This window comes from Staurois parvus, unplaced genomic scaffold (genome assembly GCF_062004578.1).
Source record: "Staurois parvus isolate SC_StPar_1 unplaced genomic scaffold, SC_StPar_1.0 ptg000496l, whole genome shotgun sequence".
Classification (NCBI taxonomy): domain Eukaryota; kingdom Metazoa; phylum Chordata; class Amphibia; order Anura; family Ranidae; genus Staurois; species Staurois parvus.
Window position 1 is genome coordinate 1,038,284 of NW_028318292.1, and position 16,715 is coordinate 1,054,998.

General features: G+C 44.5%; 1 protein-coding gene across 9 annotated transcripts in view; it reads right to left on the bottom strand.

Moving 5' to 3' along the window:
* The window catches only part of ATP2B2 (ATPase plasma membrane Ca2+ transporting 2), a 161,877-nt gene that overhangs the window by 53,663 nt on the left and 91,499 nt on the right, over positions 1-16,715 (bottom strand). For all 9 annotated transcript variants that reach the window (XM_089689766.1, XM_089689764.1, XM_089689770.1 and 6 more), the window contains 5 exons: positions 11,380-11,621; positions 11,064-11,298; positions 3,616-3,795; positions 3,441-3,528; positions 716-822 (listed from right to left, as the gene is read on the bottom strand). In XM_089689766.1, coding sequence (XP_089545892.1) covers positions 716-822; positions 3,441-3,528; positions 3,616-3,795; positions 11,064-11,298; positions 11,380-11,621 — 852 coding nt within the window. The remainder of the gene's footprint in view (positions 1-715; positions 823-3,440; positions 3,529-3,615; positions 3,796-11,063; positions 11,299-11,379; positions 11,622-16,715) is intronic.

Consider the following 16,715-nt stretch of genomic DNA (forward strand, 5'->3'; position numbering starts at 1 on the left):
GGTATGGGTTCACAAAAAAAAAAACCAAACATACAAACTCACCTAGATGGCTGCAGTATTGATCCGATGCTGCAGCTGTCCTCCCACCAGCTCTATACCAAGAACTGTGCAATCAAAGACCTCCTAATTGCTCAGTTTTCGGTCTTCAGTGAGTAATAGTCTGCCGGCTGCCAGTCAGGCTTCTGGGTGGATCCAGATGGATCCCACTGTTGGCTGAATCTGGGGCATTGGAGTACAGAACTAAGTGCACTCCTGTGATGCCCAGAAGTATGACCAAAAAAACATTGACCATGTTTTTCCTTTAAAGTAGTTCCCAACCAGCCTGCTCGCAAACAGTGTCATTGCCAGCAGTTGTGGAATTTGAAAGGGTCCCATGGCTAGCTTTTACCAGAACAGGGGCTGTAAAGGCCCCTACGTGGAACCCATTGCCTGAGGGTCACTTTCATGGTAACCATAAAACATTGCAGCGTCCGGGCCTGGCAATCCAAAGGATGAAAGTGCCAGATAGCTGTAATCGAAGAGGCAAAGCTTTAGCAGTAGAGAAAAGTCTTTGACTGAAGAAAAAAAACATTCTAGAAAAAAGGAACTAGTAAAAAAAGGTTAGTCTTTTTACAAACTACTTATTACAGAAGTCTAATGTATGGGGGTATTTGAGGGGTGTGAGAAATTAGGATTTTTTTTCAAGCATATGGCAAATCAGGAATGTTATACTTACCATCGCAAATCCAACATCTGCTTTCTTTAAAGCGGGGCCATCGTTTGTTCCATCTCCGGTTACTGCAACTACTTGCCTCTGCTCCACCTGTGTGCTGTCTATGATACCTACAACAGGAAGCGATCATTAGTGTAACCTGAATAAACATATATTGGGTAAGATCGGGAAGAGACACACATTCATTGTAATACACATATGATGGCATAGATCGGTAAGTACATGTATCAGTAAGGTCAAGGCTTTTTTTCAGTGGGGGAACACAGTTGCGTCACCTCCAGCAATGAATGTATGTATTGGCAAGAGGTGCTGGGGTGCACTGGAGGGTCCATTGATGCTGGCTGCTAGTGGATCTATTATTGCTGTGGGGGATCTGTTGTTGAGGAAGGGACCTATTGTTGCTGGGGGGTCAATTGATGATGGGAGGGATCTGCTGTTACACAGTTACATAGTTAGTATGGCTGAAAAAAGACAAAAGTCCATCCAGTGCAACCATTAAAAAAAAGTTATAATCCTATACCCACAGTTGATCTGAAGGAAGGCAAAAAACCCAGCAAATCATGATCCAATTTTCTCCTGCAGGGAAAAAAAAATTCCTTCCTGATCCTCTAAGAGGCAATCGGATTTTCCCTGGATCCACTTTACCTATAAATGTTATATCCAGGTATATTCTGTGTATCTAAGGAAGAATCCAGGCCTTTCCTACAGCAATCCACTGAGCTGGACACAACCAACTCTTGAGGGAGTCTATTCCACATTCTCACAGCTCTTACTGTGAAGAAACCTTTCTGTATTTGGAGACGTACAGAAAGGTGATGACCTCAGGGTGAATAACTCTACACCGAGTTCACTATATGAACCATTGATGTATATATACATGGAGATCATACCCCCCCCCCTTATGTATTATACATGGAGATCATATCCCCCTTATGTATTATACATGGAGATCATATCCCCCCTTATGTATTATACATGGAGATCATATCCCCCTTATGTATTATACATGGAGATCATATCCCCCCTTATGTATTATACATGGAGATCATATCCCCCCTTATGTATTATACATGGAGATCATATCCCCCCCTTATGTATTATACATGGAGATCATATCCCCCCTTATGTATTATACATGGAGATCATATCCCCCCTTATGTATTATACATGGAGATCATATCCCCCCTTATGTATTATACATGGAGATCATATCCCCCCTTATGTATTATATATGGTGATCATATCCCCCCTTATGTATCATACACGGTGATCATATCCCCCCTTATGTATTATACATGGAGATCATATCCCCCCTTATGTATTATACATGGAGATCATATCCCCCTTATGTATTATACATGGAGATCATATCCCCCCTTATGTATTATACATGGAGATCATATCCCCCCCTTATGTATTATACATGGAGATCATATCCCCCCTTATGTATTATACATGGAGATCATATCCCCCCTTATGTATTATACATGGAGATCATATCCCCCCTTATGTATTATACAAGGATATCATATCCCCCCTTATGTATTATACATGGAGATCATATCCCCCCTTATGTATTATACATGGAGATCATATCCCCCCTTATGTATTATACATGGAGATCATATCCCCCCTTATGTATTATACATGGAGATCATATCCCCCCCTTATGTATTATACATGGAGATCATATCCCCCTTATGTATTATACATGGAGATCATATCCCCCCTTATGTATTATACATGGAGATCATATCCCCCCTTATGTATTATACATGGAGATCATATCCCCCCCTTATGTATTATACATGGAGATCATACCCCCCCTTAATCTCCTCTTCTCAAGAGAGAATAAATTTAGTTCCTCTAATCTTTCCTCATAGCTGATCTCCTCCATGCCTCTTATCAGTTTGGTTGCCCTTCTCTGCACTTTCTTCAGTTCCCCAATGTTCTTTTTGTGAATTGGAGCCCAAAACTGAACTGCATATTCCAGATGAGGTATTACTAATGATTTGTACCGGGGTAAAATGATATCACTCTATACGTCTTTTAATACAAGAGAGGATTTTGCTCGTTTTAGAACCCGCAGCTTGGCATTGCATGCCATTATTAAGCTTGTGATCTACCAGAACCTCCAGATCCTTCTCCACCATTGACCCCCCAGATCCTTCTCCACCATTTATTCCCCCAGATCCCTCTCCACCATTGACCCCCCAGATCCTTCTGCACCATTTATTCCCCCAGATCCTTCTGCACCATTTATTCCCCCAGATCCTTCTGCACCATTTATTCCCCCAGATCCTTCTGCACCATTTATTCCCCCAGATCCTTCACCATTGATTCCCCAGGTGGTTCTCCCCCTAGTATGTATGATGCATGAAGTAAGAAGCAGCTGCCTTGGGCAATTCAGTAGTAGGGAGGTGCAATAATGGCAAGGCCTGCAACATTTGCAGCTGAGGTAGTTCACAGCTCATTAAGGGGAGCTGCACTTTGGCCTTTCTGTCTTGAGTACTAAAGGAACCTGTCCTAGCACTGGTCTTACCTTTCACCTTTGTATGTCTGTCAGCAAAGTCACCTATGGCCTCTGTATATGTGTCAGAAGGCTGGGTTCCTACCTCTCACCTCTACATGTGGGTCAATAAGGTCCCGGTCTTAACTTTCTCCTCTAGGTGTCAATAAGATCATGGCCTCAGCTTTCACTATTGTACATTTTTCAGTATGTCCTTACCTTTCACCAGTGTATGTTTGTCAGTAGGTGATGAGCGAGCCAGAACCCTCAGCTTTGGCCATATCTTATCAATCCGCTCCTGTTCAATCTACACACAGACAACAAGAACTCTGTGATAAGGTGACATTTACTACGCAACATATTCATGTGTGCTCTTGTATTGTAAATTACATACCTCTCCCTTTTCATTGCGGATCCGTCTGTTAAACTCTTTCCCTTCAATGCAGAGAAAATCTTCTCCAGGATGTATGATGCCACATTTAATGGCAATGGCACGTGCTGTATTAATGTTATCTCCTGTCACCATACGAACAGTGATACCAGCCCTCTGGCACTTTCTGATTGCCTCAGGAACCTGTTGAGGAACCAAACAGCATTTCTTTAAGAGTTAACACTTCCAGAGCCATCCAGTGAAATGCTGGAGTTCACGTCCAGGAAACAAAACAATAGAATTTAGTGATGTTCATCTGGCCGAGTGGTCTCCAAACGGCAGCCCGGGTGATGGATATGGCCATTTGCTTGCCTTTATCCAGCCCTTCAGGCATTGTTCTTGCTGCTGAAAACAACAATGGGACAAAATTCCTCCCATTGACATAATCGATGGGGCAAAATTTGTCCCACTGACACCAACAATTTGGCACTATTCCCCCACTGATATCAATGATGGGGCACTATTCCTCCCACTGACACCAATGATGAGACACTATTCCTCCCACTGACACCAATGATGGGGCACTATTCCTCCCACTGACATCAACAATGGGGCACTATTCCTCCCACTGACACCAACAATGGGTCATCATTCCTACCACTAACACCAATGATGGGGCACTATTCCTCCCACTGACACCAACAATGGGGTGCTATTCCTCCCACTGATACCAATGTTGGGGCACTATTCCTCCCACTGACAACAAATATGGAACACTATTCCTCCCATGGACACCAATGATGAGACACTATTCCTCCCACTGACACCAATGATGGGGCACTATTCCTCCCACTGACATCAACAATGGGGCACTATTCCTCCCACTGACACCAATGATGGGGCACTATTCCTCCCACTGATACCAATGATGGGGCGCTATTCCTCCCACTGATACCAATGATGGAGCACTATTCCTCCCACTGATACCAATGATGGGGCACTATTCCTCCCACTGACAACAAAGATGGGACACTATTCCTCCCACTGACAACAACAATGGGGCACTATTCCTACCACTGACACCAACAATGAAGCGCTATTTCTCCCCCTAATATCAATGATGGGGCACTATTCTTCCCAGTGTCACCAATGATAGGCACTCTTCCTCCCGCTGATACCAATGATGGGGCACTATTCCTCCTGCTGACACCAATGATGAGGTACTACTCCTCCCACTGACACCAAAGATGTGGCACTACTTCTCCCACTGACACCAATGATGGGGCACTATTCCTCCCATTGAAACCAGCAATGGGGCTATATATCTTCCCCTAATACCAAAGATGGGGCACTTCTCCCACTGACACCAACAATGGGGCATAATTCCTCACACTGACACCAACAATGGGGCATTATTTCTCCCACTAATAAACAAAGATGGGGCATTGTTTACTCCCACTGAGCACAGTCCAGCCCCCTGAAAGTCTGAAGAAAAATAAACTGGCCCTTCGTTTAGAAAGTTTGGAGACCCCCTGTTCTGGCCTAATACAGCCTCTGTACTAGGAAGGTAAATAGTCAGAATTATCCCAGAGAAAGTCAAACTAGGAGGGGAGAACTGTGTGCGAGGCAGTTGCGCCCATTTACAACCACATCCAGTGCAGAGAAGGAAGGTATTGACTTACCAAGTTCATGCTTTCATATTTAAGCAAGCATTATACTAACTGGAAGCTGACTGGCCACTACAGACAGCATCTCTACTTCCATCTCCTTCAGTTTCCATACCAGAGGCCATAGTTGTGTCAACATCAGAGCTGTCAGTCAGTTAGAAATTCTTGATTCCGAGTTTTACAATATAGCTAATCACAATTTCTATCTCATCAGTTGGGGACACAAGAAGTCTTTTACCTTTGGGTCAAACTGCCACCTACAGGAGGAACGGACACTGGCAAAAAAAAAGCTATTGGCCAACAGAGGATAACCCTTCCTACTACCAGCATGCCTCCGTTTTTTGCTAGTGTGCAAGACTAACTATTTTTATTAGCATTTTTTTTCTTGCTCCTGAATTTGTTTTTTTTCTTTAATCAAGACTCTTTTCTACATCACTGTTGAAGCTTGCTCCTGCAATCACAACTTTCTACAGTGGTTGTCTTGGGCTTGGCTTTTGGAAGGCTGGACTGGATATTGAGGGGATAGCCTGGAAGCAAGCTTTGGGTACTGTCCAGACAACGTTCTGGATAAACATTGGCAGTGGATCGCTCCCTGTCTCTGATGACTCACTTTATGAGTAAGCCAGATGGGCCAATTACCAGCTACCTCAACACATAGCCAATGGGCACCTTTTCCACCACAGGCAAGGTTAACACTGTGGGCCTGAGTGATGTCATCCACTGGATGGAGCAATGCATCCTCTTTTGTTCCCACCATTTAGCATCAAGGAAGCATCTCCCCACTGCTGCTTCTGCTGTGACAAGAAATTGGATCCTTTTCTTTACATTCCTGTCTTGTATGTTGTGTACATCTCAGGTATGGACAATTGACAGGCAGATTTCCTCATCATCTGGAGGAGTTCCAGGACCTGTGTTGTAGGTGGGGGAAGATGGATGTGTCCAGGGATCCTCTTGCAGAAGCAGTGGATGCTTTGTGGACTTCATGGGATCAGCAGAGCCTGATCTATTCCTTTTCATCCCTGAATCCTACTTTGCATCTTCATTGGAGAACCAAGATGGGGGGCATTCTGGTGATCCTCATTGCTCTTGGACTTGAACTCTGGATAAAATGGATATTTTCCCTCCATTTGTGTGGTTCTAGATGTGGTTTGGGCTGTGCAAGAGTGTCTCGTAATCACTGCTTTCAGAAAGACTGTTTTCCTGTTTGTCATCGAAGGTGTTCCCTGTAAGGTTACACCAGATTCTTGTTCTGCTATCTCTAGGTGACTCCGACAGGCTATCATTCAAGCTTACGGTCTCATGGATCGGGTTCCACGCTTTCCTGTTAAAGCCCGCACAACTACATCTGTAAATGCTTCTTGGGGTTTTTGGCTTCAAGCTACTTTTTCCCAGATATGCAAGGCTGCCATTCTGGTCTTCCGTTCTCTAAGTTTTACCAGATGAAAGTTGCAGCTTTCAGGTCCTTCAGATGGCTCCTTGAGCTGCAGGCAGGGCCTAGTTCTCTGCTGTTTCTTATGCCTGGTAGCATTTTGTTTGCTGTGTTGCCACCCCTTTTATATCCCAAAAGTGAAAGTCTTCCTATGTCCCTTAATGGACAACACACAAAATAGGATTTTTGCACTCCCCAATAAATATTTTAGTACCAGAAAATATTTTCCTTGGAGTAGATTTAAGGGTTACTGGATTGTAGAATATTCTGTTACATATGAGATATACTTCTGTCTACAGGAGGTTTGGACACTGGTAAAAATGTTAAACCAGGCCCTATATAACCCCATCCCCAACTGGCATGTCTCAGTTCTGTGAGCAAGAGGTGCATAAGGCCAAAAACACAGAGGAGCTGTGTCCCTCAATAGACTCCAAGAAGACTTCACAATAACTGCAAAAATTTTATTTTCTTTATTGTCCATTGAGGGACAAGGGATTTTAGAACAGTCTAACATATGGGACATCCAAAAGCAGTCAAACTGAGGGGTGGGCAAAGGTGCTAGAAGAAAAACACATGTGAAATTTAACTAGTATGAATGCCAGAAAAAGCATTGATGAGTAACAACCACCAAGGTGGAAAAGGACATTGTCAACTAAAGACATGTAAAATCAACCTGATATTCCACACCATGACTAACAATTTCTGAGAGAAAACTGGTCCATGAAGGAGCAATGAGCCTTTACTAACAATGTGGAAGATAACCTAACATCCACCATGAGGGATAGAAGTAACCAAGCAGGAAAAGGAAAATAGCCCACAGATACATCAATCAAAAAGAAATATTGCTGTGAAGGCCTTAGCGTTTTAAAACCAACTCCTTAAATTCAAGGTAAGAGAAGCAAGGACGAACAAAGTATGCCCAGACAACAAGAAAATGACTAGATATCAGTCAGAAACGTAGATAAAAAGGGGAGATTTTACAAAAACTGGATCACTCAGAATCTGGTGCAGCTGTGCATGGCCACCTTCCAACCTCAGCTTGTTCAATTAAGCTTTGGCAATAAAACCTGGAAGCTGATTGGTTTCTATGCAGCGCTATACCAGGTTTTGCACTCTCCAGTTTAGAGTTTAAGTTACTTTGGTAAATAACCCCCTATGTATCTACAACCCATGACGTTAGGGCAATCCTAAAAAGAAAAAGAGGAGTGGTAACAAAAACCCACATCAGATAGGGGTAAGTGAAATTGTAAAACCAAAAGGTCAACAAAATAATAAGCAGGAGGATGAGATGATCAATGCCTTAAACATTCTAATTAATTTGGGAATGTGACAGGCATAAGAAAGCCAGTTTTATCAAGTAAACAATATATTTATAATTTAAAGAATTAGTATATTTAGATGTGATGAGCAGAACCCACCTCAGAGAAACCAGGGTTAGGAATCTGCTAGGAGCACAAGAAAGAGGAATGAAAAATGAAATGCTCCTAAAGCTGTTGGATTACATCACCCTACTAATGAAATGGACTGCATTGTTAGATGACCTTCAGGAAAGTACAGGAAATGTAGTAAAGGATGTTTCCTTGTAAGAAGGACACAACCTTAGAATAAGTACTCCCATAGTGTAATGAGACAAAATACAAATGGAAGTAAGGTCAGCATAGACATTCGTAAAAGTAGTCCCAAACAATCTCTTGGGAGGGCAATCGAATGGGATGTGATGTTTCCATGAAGGTAACATTTTTTACACCCTTATTGTCAGGTCTACTCCTAACGTAGGTGGTCAAGCACTTTGGCTGGTTGCTGCGACCTTCACTTATAGCAGCCCCCTTTTCCATAGGGCAAGCATGCCTACCAGTACTCAGTTGCCTCCAGGTCTTATACACAATGCTATAGTGCCTGGCTACCATGCCGGGAAAGATGCAACCCAAGCACAGCGAACAGGTACTTGCAGTTGGCAACCAGGGAGAGTGGTCTAGTGATAGTCTATCTCCAAAGCAGGCAGAGTACAAAGAATCCCCAGAGTCAATCCGTGGTCAAAAGGCAGGCAGAGTTCTCAGTGTGGTCTAAATCCGATCCAAGGTCATCAACAAGGCAACCCATACAAGCTGGCAGGGCAGGGCTAAGATGCAGGTCTAGACATGGGAACAATGCAGAGAAATTGGAAGCATGAGTTACAAACACTATCACAAGCATGAGACTGCGGGCTTGGCTGGCTTAAAACAGGTTTGGTCTCCACCCAGAGGCTGTCTACATCAATCACCCAGACAAAGAGAGTGAAGCTCAGCCAAAACCTGGATGCTGGAATGACACCAGCAGCTGTCAAGGAACAGGAGCATTACACACTCCTGACACTGATGCAGGAAACTGCTTGGGAGAAGGATTCTGACCTTTTTAGCAAAAATATTTAGAATAGCTTAGGGTTCTATGCCAAGGTAAAAAATACAAAATACCAATGGTTTAGAAACTGATTCCTGTAGAAACAGCTAACTGGAAGATCCCTACAGAGGGGATGGAAGCCTCAAGCATCCAAAGGAATGCAAACCTAACAATGAGAAATAACTCCACATAGGCTGTACCACACTTTGAAGTTGGAAAGGATACATTGTGGTAAAACACAAATAAATTCAAGTGTTGACAGCCATAAATCAGGTAAAAACCGGAGTCTGAATATGGTAGTCAAAAGCCTATATGGTTTTAATCACTAAGAACATTTCAATAGGGACTGTGCTGCAGTCCTAGACTAGGGAAAAAAATGCCCTGCAGCTGACAACACAGTACACAAAGGCAATCTTCAGCCCAGCAGGGTTCGGGTATAGCCTTCAAGGCAAATGCTGAGGATCCTGATAGCCACTATGCAGCCAAGTTCAGGCAGCATCTTTGAGGTCTTGAATGAAGCTACTGTAGAAAAAGCAATATATCTTGATTGAAAAGAAAAAAAATGGTGGAAAAGAAGAAATTAGAGTTTGTCACAGCAGAGCTGAGGAAAAGACATCCAACCTCCTAGGACACTAGCCGGAAAATGAAGCATGATGGTTGCCAGAGTCCAAACATCATGTGTGTATAACCCACTTGCCATAGACTATTCTACAATACTGTGTCTCTCAAAGGACAATAAATAAAATCCTTTTCTTTAATCTCATCAAGGAACATAGGTCCCACGCTTGTTGGGTAGGTGCAGCAGTAAACATACAGAGGCTCTGGATGCAGGAAACAATGTATTGTAGAATTTGCAAAACAGAACAACTGCCCAGCGGGAGAGCTCACCCTACCAGGAACTAACAGTCAATGGAGCGGAGAGTCAGCGGTGAGTAGGCCTGAACTAAAGACAGTGCCTGCCAAAGAGGACGGTGTGACGGGAGTCACTTTTGGGTGGGGGGCCCATGGAACCCAGCTCACTTTGGAGTGGTGGGGAGACCCCTGTCTCAGCTGCCCATATCCCTATTATGTGTAAGTCACCCTGTGCCTGTTAGGGGTACAGGGTGAAATGTCCTCATATTGGGGTGGAGGGTTGTTGATTGTTTAATGATATGTGGTGCATCCCATTGTTCTATTGTGTGTCTTGCTTGGGAGCAAACTATTATGGGATGTATGTGTTTGTGTATTGGCTTGGTGGGGGGGTGTGCTGATGTGTCTCTTGTTGCTAGATGTGGTTTGCCCTGCCCTGTGTCATTATGCAGGGAGGGGGGAATTGTTCTCTTCAATGTATATATCTTGTATCTGTGTTAAAATAAAGTAGTCTATTTCCTGATTTATTTCAAGGCTGGTGTTGTCTAGTCTAGTATGGTCAGCGGTGGTGTCCGTGGTCGGTGTTCAGACGGGGAAGCGGTATTATAATGGAAATACCCAAGTGCAGTCGGGGTCCGGTTCTGTGTCAGACGGAATGCAGCCTGGCTGCTCTAACCCAAAGGGGAGCTTGCTGAAGTCACAGGCGTAAGCCCTGAGCTTTCCCTACTCCTCCGGAACCTCTCCCTGTCGCTTGTGTTGCCCCTGACAGGTAGGCTCTCCCTCCACTAGCCCTTTGCAAATGTGTGCCAAAACCCAGGGGCAGCAACTTAAAAAGACTCTGCTTGACCCATGATAGCCGCCAGGGTCACCTGGATGCAGCATCGCCAACTGGAACCGCTGCTCCCGGGACCCAAAGGAATCTTAAAGAAACCCAGTTTCCCTTTGCCAAATTTTAATCGCCCTGTAGTATACATTATATCCTGAAAGTGAAAGGCTTCCTAAGTCCCTCAAGGGTTTCCAAGAAACAAATTTTTACAATGACTACAAAAATCCTATCATTCACATTCTTTTTATAAAAAAAATCACATCCATTTTTACTTTGATTTCAGTGAAGAAAAGGAAACAGTTTTCAAACAAGGTACATACTTTACCTCTGGCCTGACAGGATCTTCAATGCCGACAACAGCGATGCATGTCAGATCCGTCACTATATCATTCTCGTTGTCCCAGTCCGGCTCTGGACTCTGACTAAAATCCCGGTAGGCAATGCAGATTGTCCTGAGTCCATCGCAGGCCATGGGTTCTATCACCTTTTTTACCATCTCATCTCGATCTCTGGGCCTGAAAAGTCTGGTCTCTCCGGCTGAATTCTGGATTTTCGAACACCTACAAAACATAAGATGATGAAGTCGCCTGTTCTGCGGTGCCTAGAAAGCTATGGTATGAGCAGACAAGTCACCGGCTTACTTTTTCAGAATGATCTCTGAGGCTCCTTTGCTGTACATGCGGAAACTTCCGTCCTCCAGTTTAACGACAGTGCTCATGGATTTCCTGACAGAATTAAAGGTGTACACTTTGTACAGCTTCTCCTCCGGTATGATATTGCGCACTCCCTGGTAGTCTCGCTTTAGATCCAACACAAATCCTAACAAACCGCATTCTGTTTTATTGCCGACTTGCCTTGGGAGACCACCGTCCTTTTCCGCTGGCTGAGCAAGAAGATCAAAATAATGAGAAACTCACTTTCTGAATAGAATATATATAGTAGTTACTGTGCAAAAGTTATAGGCAGGTATGAAGAAATGCTGTGAAGTAACAATGCTTTCAAAAATATATATTTTAATGGTTTATTTTTATTCATTTGCAAACTGTAGAGTGAGTGAACAGAAGACAAATCTAAATCAAATCAGTATTTGGTGTGACTACCTTTTGTCTTCAGAAATCATCAGTTCAATTAATCAAGTTCTTTTGAAGAAGCACAAAGAAATGGGCAACGTTGAGGACTGTAGACGCAGTTGAAAGACACATCATGATTACTTCCCTTCCACATTGGAAGATGTCCTGCAGTGCCATCAGCACAGAACTGGGGGAAACCAGTGGGACCCAGGTGCACCTATCTACTGTCCAGGGAAGTCCAGCCAGAAGTGGTCTTCATGAAAGAATTGTGGCCAAAAGGCCATACCTTCGATATGGAAACAAGGGTATGCGACTCAAATATGCAAGGAAAACATAGGAATTAGGGTGCATAAAGATGGCAGCAGGTACTCTGGACTAATGAGTCAAAATTTTAAGTATTTGGCTGTAGCAGGAGGCTGTTTGTTGGCGAAGGACTGGAGAGTGGTACAATAATGAGTGTCTGCAGGCAACTGTGAAGCACGGTGGAGGTTCCTTGCATGTTTGGGGCTGCATTTCTGCAAATAGAGTTGAAGATTTTGTCAGGATCAATGGTGTTCTCAATGCTGAGAAATACAAACAGATACTTATCCATCATTCCATACCATCAGGGAGATATGTGATTTGCCACAAATTTATTCTACAGCAGGAAAACGACCCCAACCATACAGCCAAGGGACTGAACTATCTTCAGCTTAAAGAAGAACAAGGGGTCCTGGAAGGGATGATTTGGCCCCCACAGAGCCCCGATCTCACCATCATGAAGTCTGTCTGGGATGACATGAGGAGACAGAAGGCTTTAAAGCAGCCAACATCCACAGAAGATCTGTGCTTAGCTCTCCAAGATGTCAAACAACCCACCTGCTGAGTTCCTTCAAAAACTGTGTGTAAGTGTACCCGGAAGAGTTGATGCTGGTATGAAAGCAAAGGGTGGTCACACTGAATATTGATTTAATTTGGATTTCTATTCTCCTCATTTACTTCCATTATGTCAACTGATAAAAATAAACTAATAACACTTCTATTTCTGAAAGCATTCTTCATTTACAGCCTATTTCACACCTGCCTAAAACTTTTGCACTATATATATATATATATATATATATATATATATATATATATATAAAATATAACTGATAATACAGATAGCTTATCATTAATCCATTTTGCCAGCTTTGTCCTTTGGATAATGTCCATCCAACCATATATTTGGGGTATTAGGTTTACATACTTAAACAGATTCTTTAGTGACGTCACCACTGGCTGTATTGCTATTGTGTTATCACCCCTAGCTTGTGAGAAAGCACAAACCTTTTTTAGTTGTTTGCCATGTATGTGTCAGAACACCCATTCCACCAGGTGAGAAGATCCATGTATATCATTACGTGTGATCCACCACAGAGATACCCCTAGAAATGCTTCCTTTCTCAGTTTGGGTGGTTCTAAAGACTAAATGATTTTTAGCTTAATGCAGGGGTCTCCAAATTTTCTGAAAAAAGGGCCAGTTTACTGACCTTGAGGCCTTAGTGGGGCCAGATCATTGCCAGTGAGATTAGAAAACGCTGTGGTGTCAGTGAGAGCAAACAGCGCCCCATCATAGCTTTAGTGGAAGGAATAGTGCCCTATTATTGGTACTCAAAATAGGAATGGTGCCCCCCCCTCGTTTGTGTTTATGGGAGGAATGGTCATGGTGCCCCATCATTGGTTTCTGTAGGAGGAATGGTGCCCCATCATTTGCGTCTGTGAGAGGAATGGTGCCCCATCATTTGTGTATGTGGGTGGAATGGTGCCCCATCATTTGTGTATGTGGGAGGAATGGTGCCCCATTACTGGTGTCTGTTGGAGGAATAGTGCCCTATTACTGGTGTTTGTGGGAGGAATGGTGCCCCATCATTTGTGTCTGTGGGAGGAATGGTGCCCCATCATTTGTGTCTGTAGGAGGAATGGTGCCCCATCATTTGTGTATGTGGGTGGAATGGTGCCCCATCATTTGTGTATGTGGGAGGAATGGTGCCCCATTACTGGTGTCTGTTGGAGGAATGGTGCCCCATTACTGGTGTTTGTGGGAGGAATGGTGCCCCATCATTTGTGTCTGTGGGAGGAATGGTGCCCCATCATTTGTGTCTGTGGGTGGAATGGTGCCCCATCATTTGTGTATGTGGGAAGAATGGTGCCCCATCATTTGTGTATGTGGGAGGAATGGTGCCCCATTACTGGTGTCTGTGAGAGGAATAGTGCCCCATTACTGGTGTCTGTGGGAGGAATGGTGCCCCCTCATTGGTATCAGTGGGAGGAATAGTGCCCCATCATTTGTGTATGTGGGAGGAATGGTGCCCCATCATTTGTGTATGTGGGAGGAATGGTGCCCCATCATTTGTGTATGTGGGAGGAATGGTGCCCCATTACTGGTGTCTGTTGGAGGAATAGTGCCCCATTACTGGTGTTTGTGGGAGGAATGGTGCCCCATCATTTGTGTCTGTGGGAGGAATGGTGCCCCATCATTTGTGTCTGTAGGAGGAATGGTGCCCCATCATTTGTGTATGTGGGTGGAATGGTGCCCCATCATTTGTGTATGTGGGAGGAATGGTGCCCCATCATTTGTGTATGTGGGAGGAATGGTGCCCCATTACTGGTGTCTGTTGGAGGAATGGTGCCCCATTACTGGTGTTTGTGGGAGGAATGGTGCCCCATCATTTGTGTCTGTGGGAGGAATGGTGCCCCATCATTTGTGTCTGTGGGTGGAATGGTGCCCCATCATTTGTGTATGTGGGAGGAATGGTGCCCCATTACTGGTGTCTGTGAGAGGAATAGTGCCCCATTACTGGTGTCTGTGGGAGGAATGGTGCCCCCTCATTGGTATCAGTGGGAGGAATAGTGCCCCATCATTTGTGTATGTGGGAGGAATGGTGCCCCATCATTTGTGTATGTGGGAGGAATGGTGCCCCATCATTTGTGTATGTGGGAGGAATGGTGCCCCATTACTGGTGTCTGTTGGAGGAATAGTGCCCCATTACTGGTGTTTGTGGGAGGAATGGTGCCCCATCATTTGTGTCTGTGGGAGGAATGGTGCCCCATCATTTGTGTATGTGGGTGGAATGGTGCCCCATCATTTGTGTATGTGGGAGGAATGGTGCCCCATCATTTGTGTATGTGGGAGGAATGGTGCCCCATTACTGGTGTCTGTTGGAGGAATGGTGCCCCATTACTGGTGTTTGTGGGAGGAATGGTGCCCCATCATTTGTGTCTGTGGGAGGAATGGTGCCCCATCATTTGTGTCTGTGGGTGGAATGGTGCCCCATCATTTGTGTATGTGGGAGGAATGGTGCCCCATTACTGGTGTCTGTGAGAGGAATAGTGCCCCATTACTGGTGTCTGTGGGAGGAATGGTGCCCCCTCATTGGTATCAGTGGGAGGAATAGTGCCCCATCATTTGTGTATGTGGGAGGAATGGTGCCCCATCATTTGTGTATGTGGGAGGAATGGTGCCCCATTACTGGTGTCTGTTGGAGGAATGGTGCCCCATTACTGGTGTTTGTGGGAGGAATGGTGCCCCATCATTTGTGTATGTGGGAGGAATGGTGCCCCATTACTGGTGTCTGTGAGAGGAATAGTGTCCCATTACTGGTGTCTGTGAGAGGAATGGTGTCCCATTACTGGTGTCTGTGGGAGGAATGATGCCCCAAAATTTGTGTCTGTGGAAGGAATGGTGCCCCATTACTGGCATCTGTGGGAGGAATGGTGCCCCCTCATTTTTGTCTGTGGGAGGAATGGTGCCCCATTACTGGTGTCTGTGGGAGGAATGGTGCCCCATCATTTGTGTCTGTGGGAGGAAAGGTGCCCCATCATTTGTGTCTGGGAGGAATGGTGCCCCATCATTTGTGTCTGTGGCAGGAATAGTGCCACATTACTGGTGACTGTGGGAGGAATGGCGCCCCATCGTTTGTGTAAGTGGATGGCATGGTGCCCCAAGGGCTGGATAAAGGCAAGCATAGGGCCAAATCCAGCCCATGGGCTGCAGTTTGGAGACCACTATTTTAAAGCATTCTCTGCACTACAGTAAAAACAACCCTCTATCTGTCTTAGCTCCCCATGCCTAAACACTTACCTGGCTCCTACCACCGCTCCAGTGCTGTCCCTGGCTCCAGCATTGTTCAATTCACTTCCTGATTTTACAGCAGAAACTGAAGGCAGTGGAGCCATAGTCTCCTGTTGCTGTCAGTCAAACTACTGTGAGAAGAGAACAGGGGTATGGCTTACTGGCACTGTGTGTGTGTCTATGGATGCACATAGCTCAGCTCGGGAGTGCACAAGTACTCAGCTTGCTACGGAGGCAACTGGTGCAGGGAAAAAGCTGATTGCGCCGGCTGCCAGAAGAGCAGGAGAGGGTGCTGTCTGTGCAATATCATTGCAGGGAGTAGGTAAGTATGACCCTTTTTTTTAAATTGGATTTTATTATCACTTTAGGCTGCCATTATACAAGTAGGTTCTCGTATTATTATATGAAGACTTTCCAGGCCAGTGATTGTTTGCTCCCCCTTTGTTCTAAGGCTTGATATAGTTACAAGCTTGTGAGAAGGTGAATTGTTACAGTGACAAGGCTTCTACATTAAAAATGTTGCATATAGACAATTCAAGGAAACATTTTCTCATCTTTCAGACTCTCACTTTGCTGTAAAGTCCCTTGTTCACATAACTCAGTAACTCAAGCTGAGGTTTATAGTCATCAGAACGATGACCAATCCCTTACCACGGAGCTTGAAAAACAGCATTCAAAGCAACCTGCGGTGCTGTCTCTTTGGCTAACCCATAATGCTCTGGAAATCCTTTATCTGTGATCCAAAAATTGCCTATTAATATATACTATATATAAAAGAGAGAGAGAGACGATCTAAAATAATAAAACTTTAGCT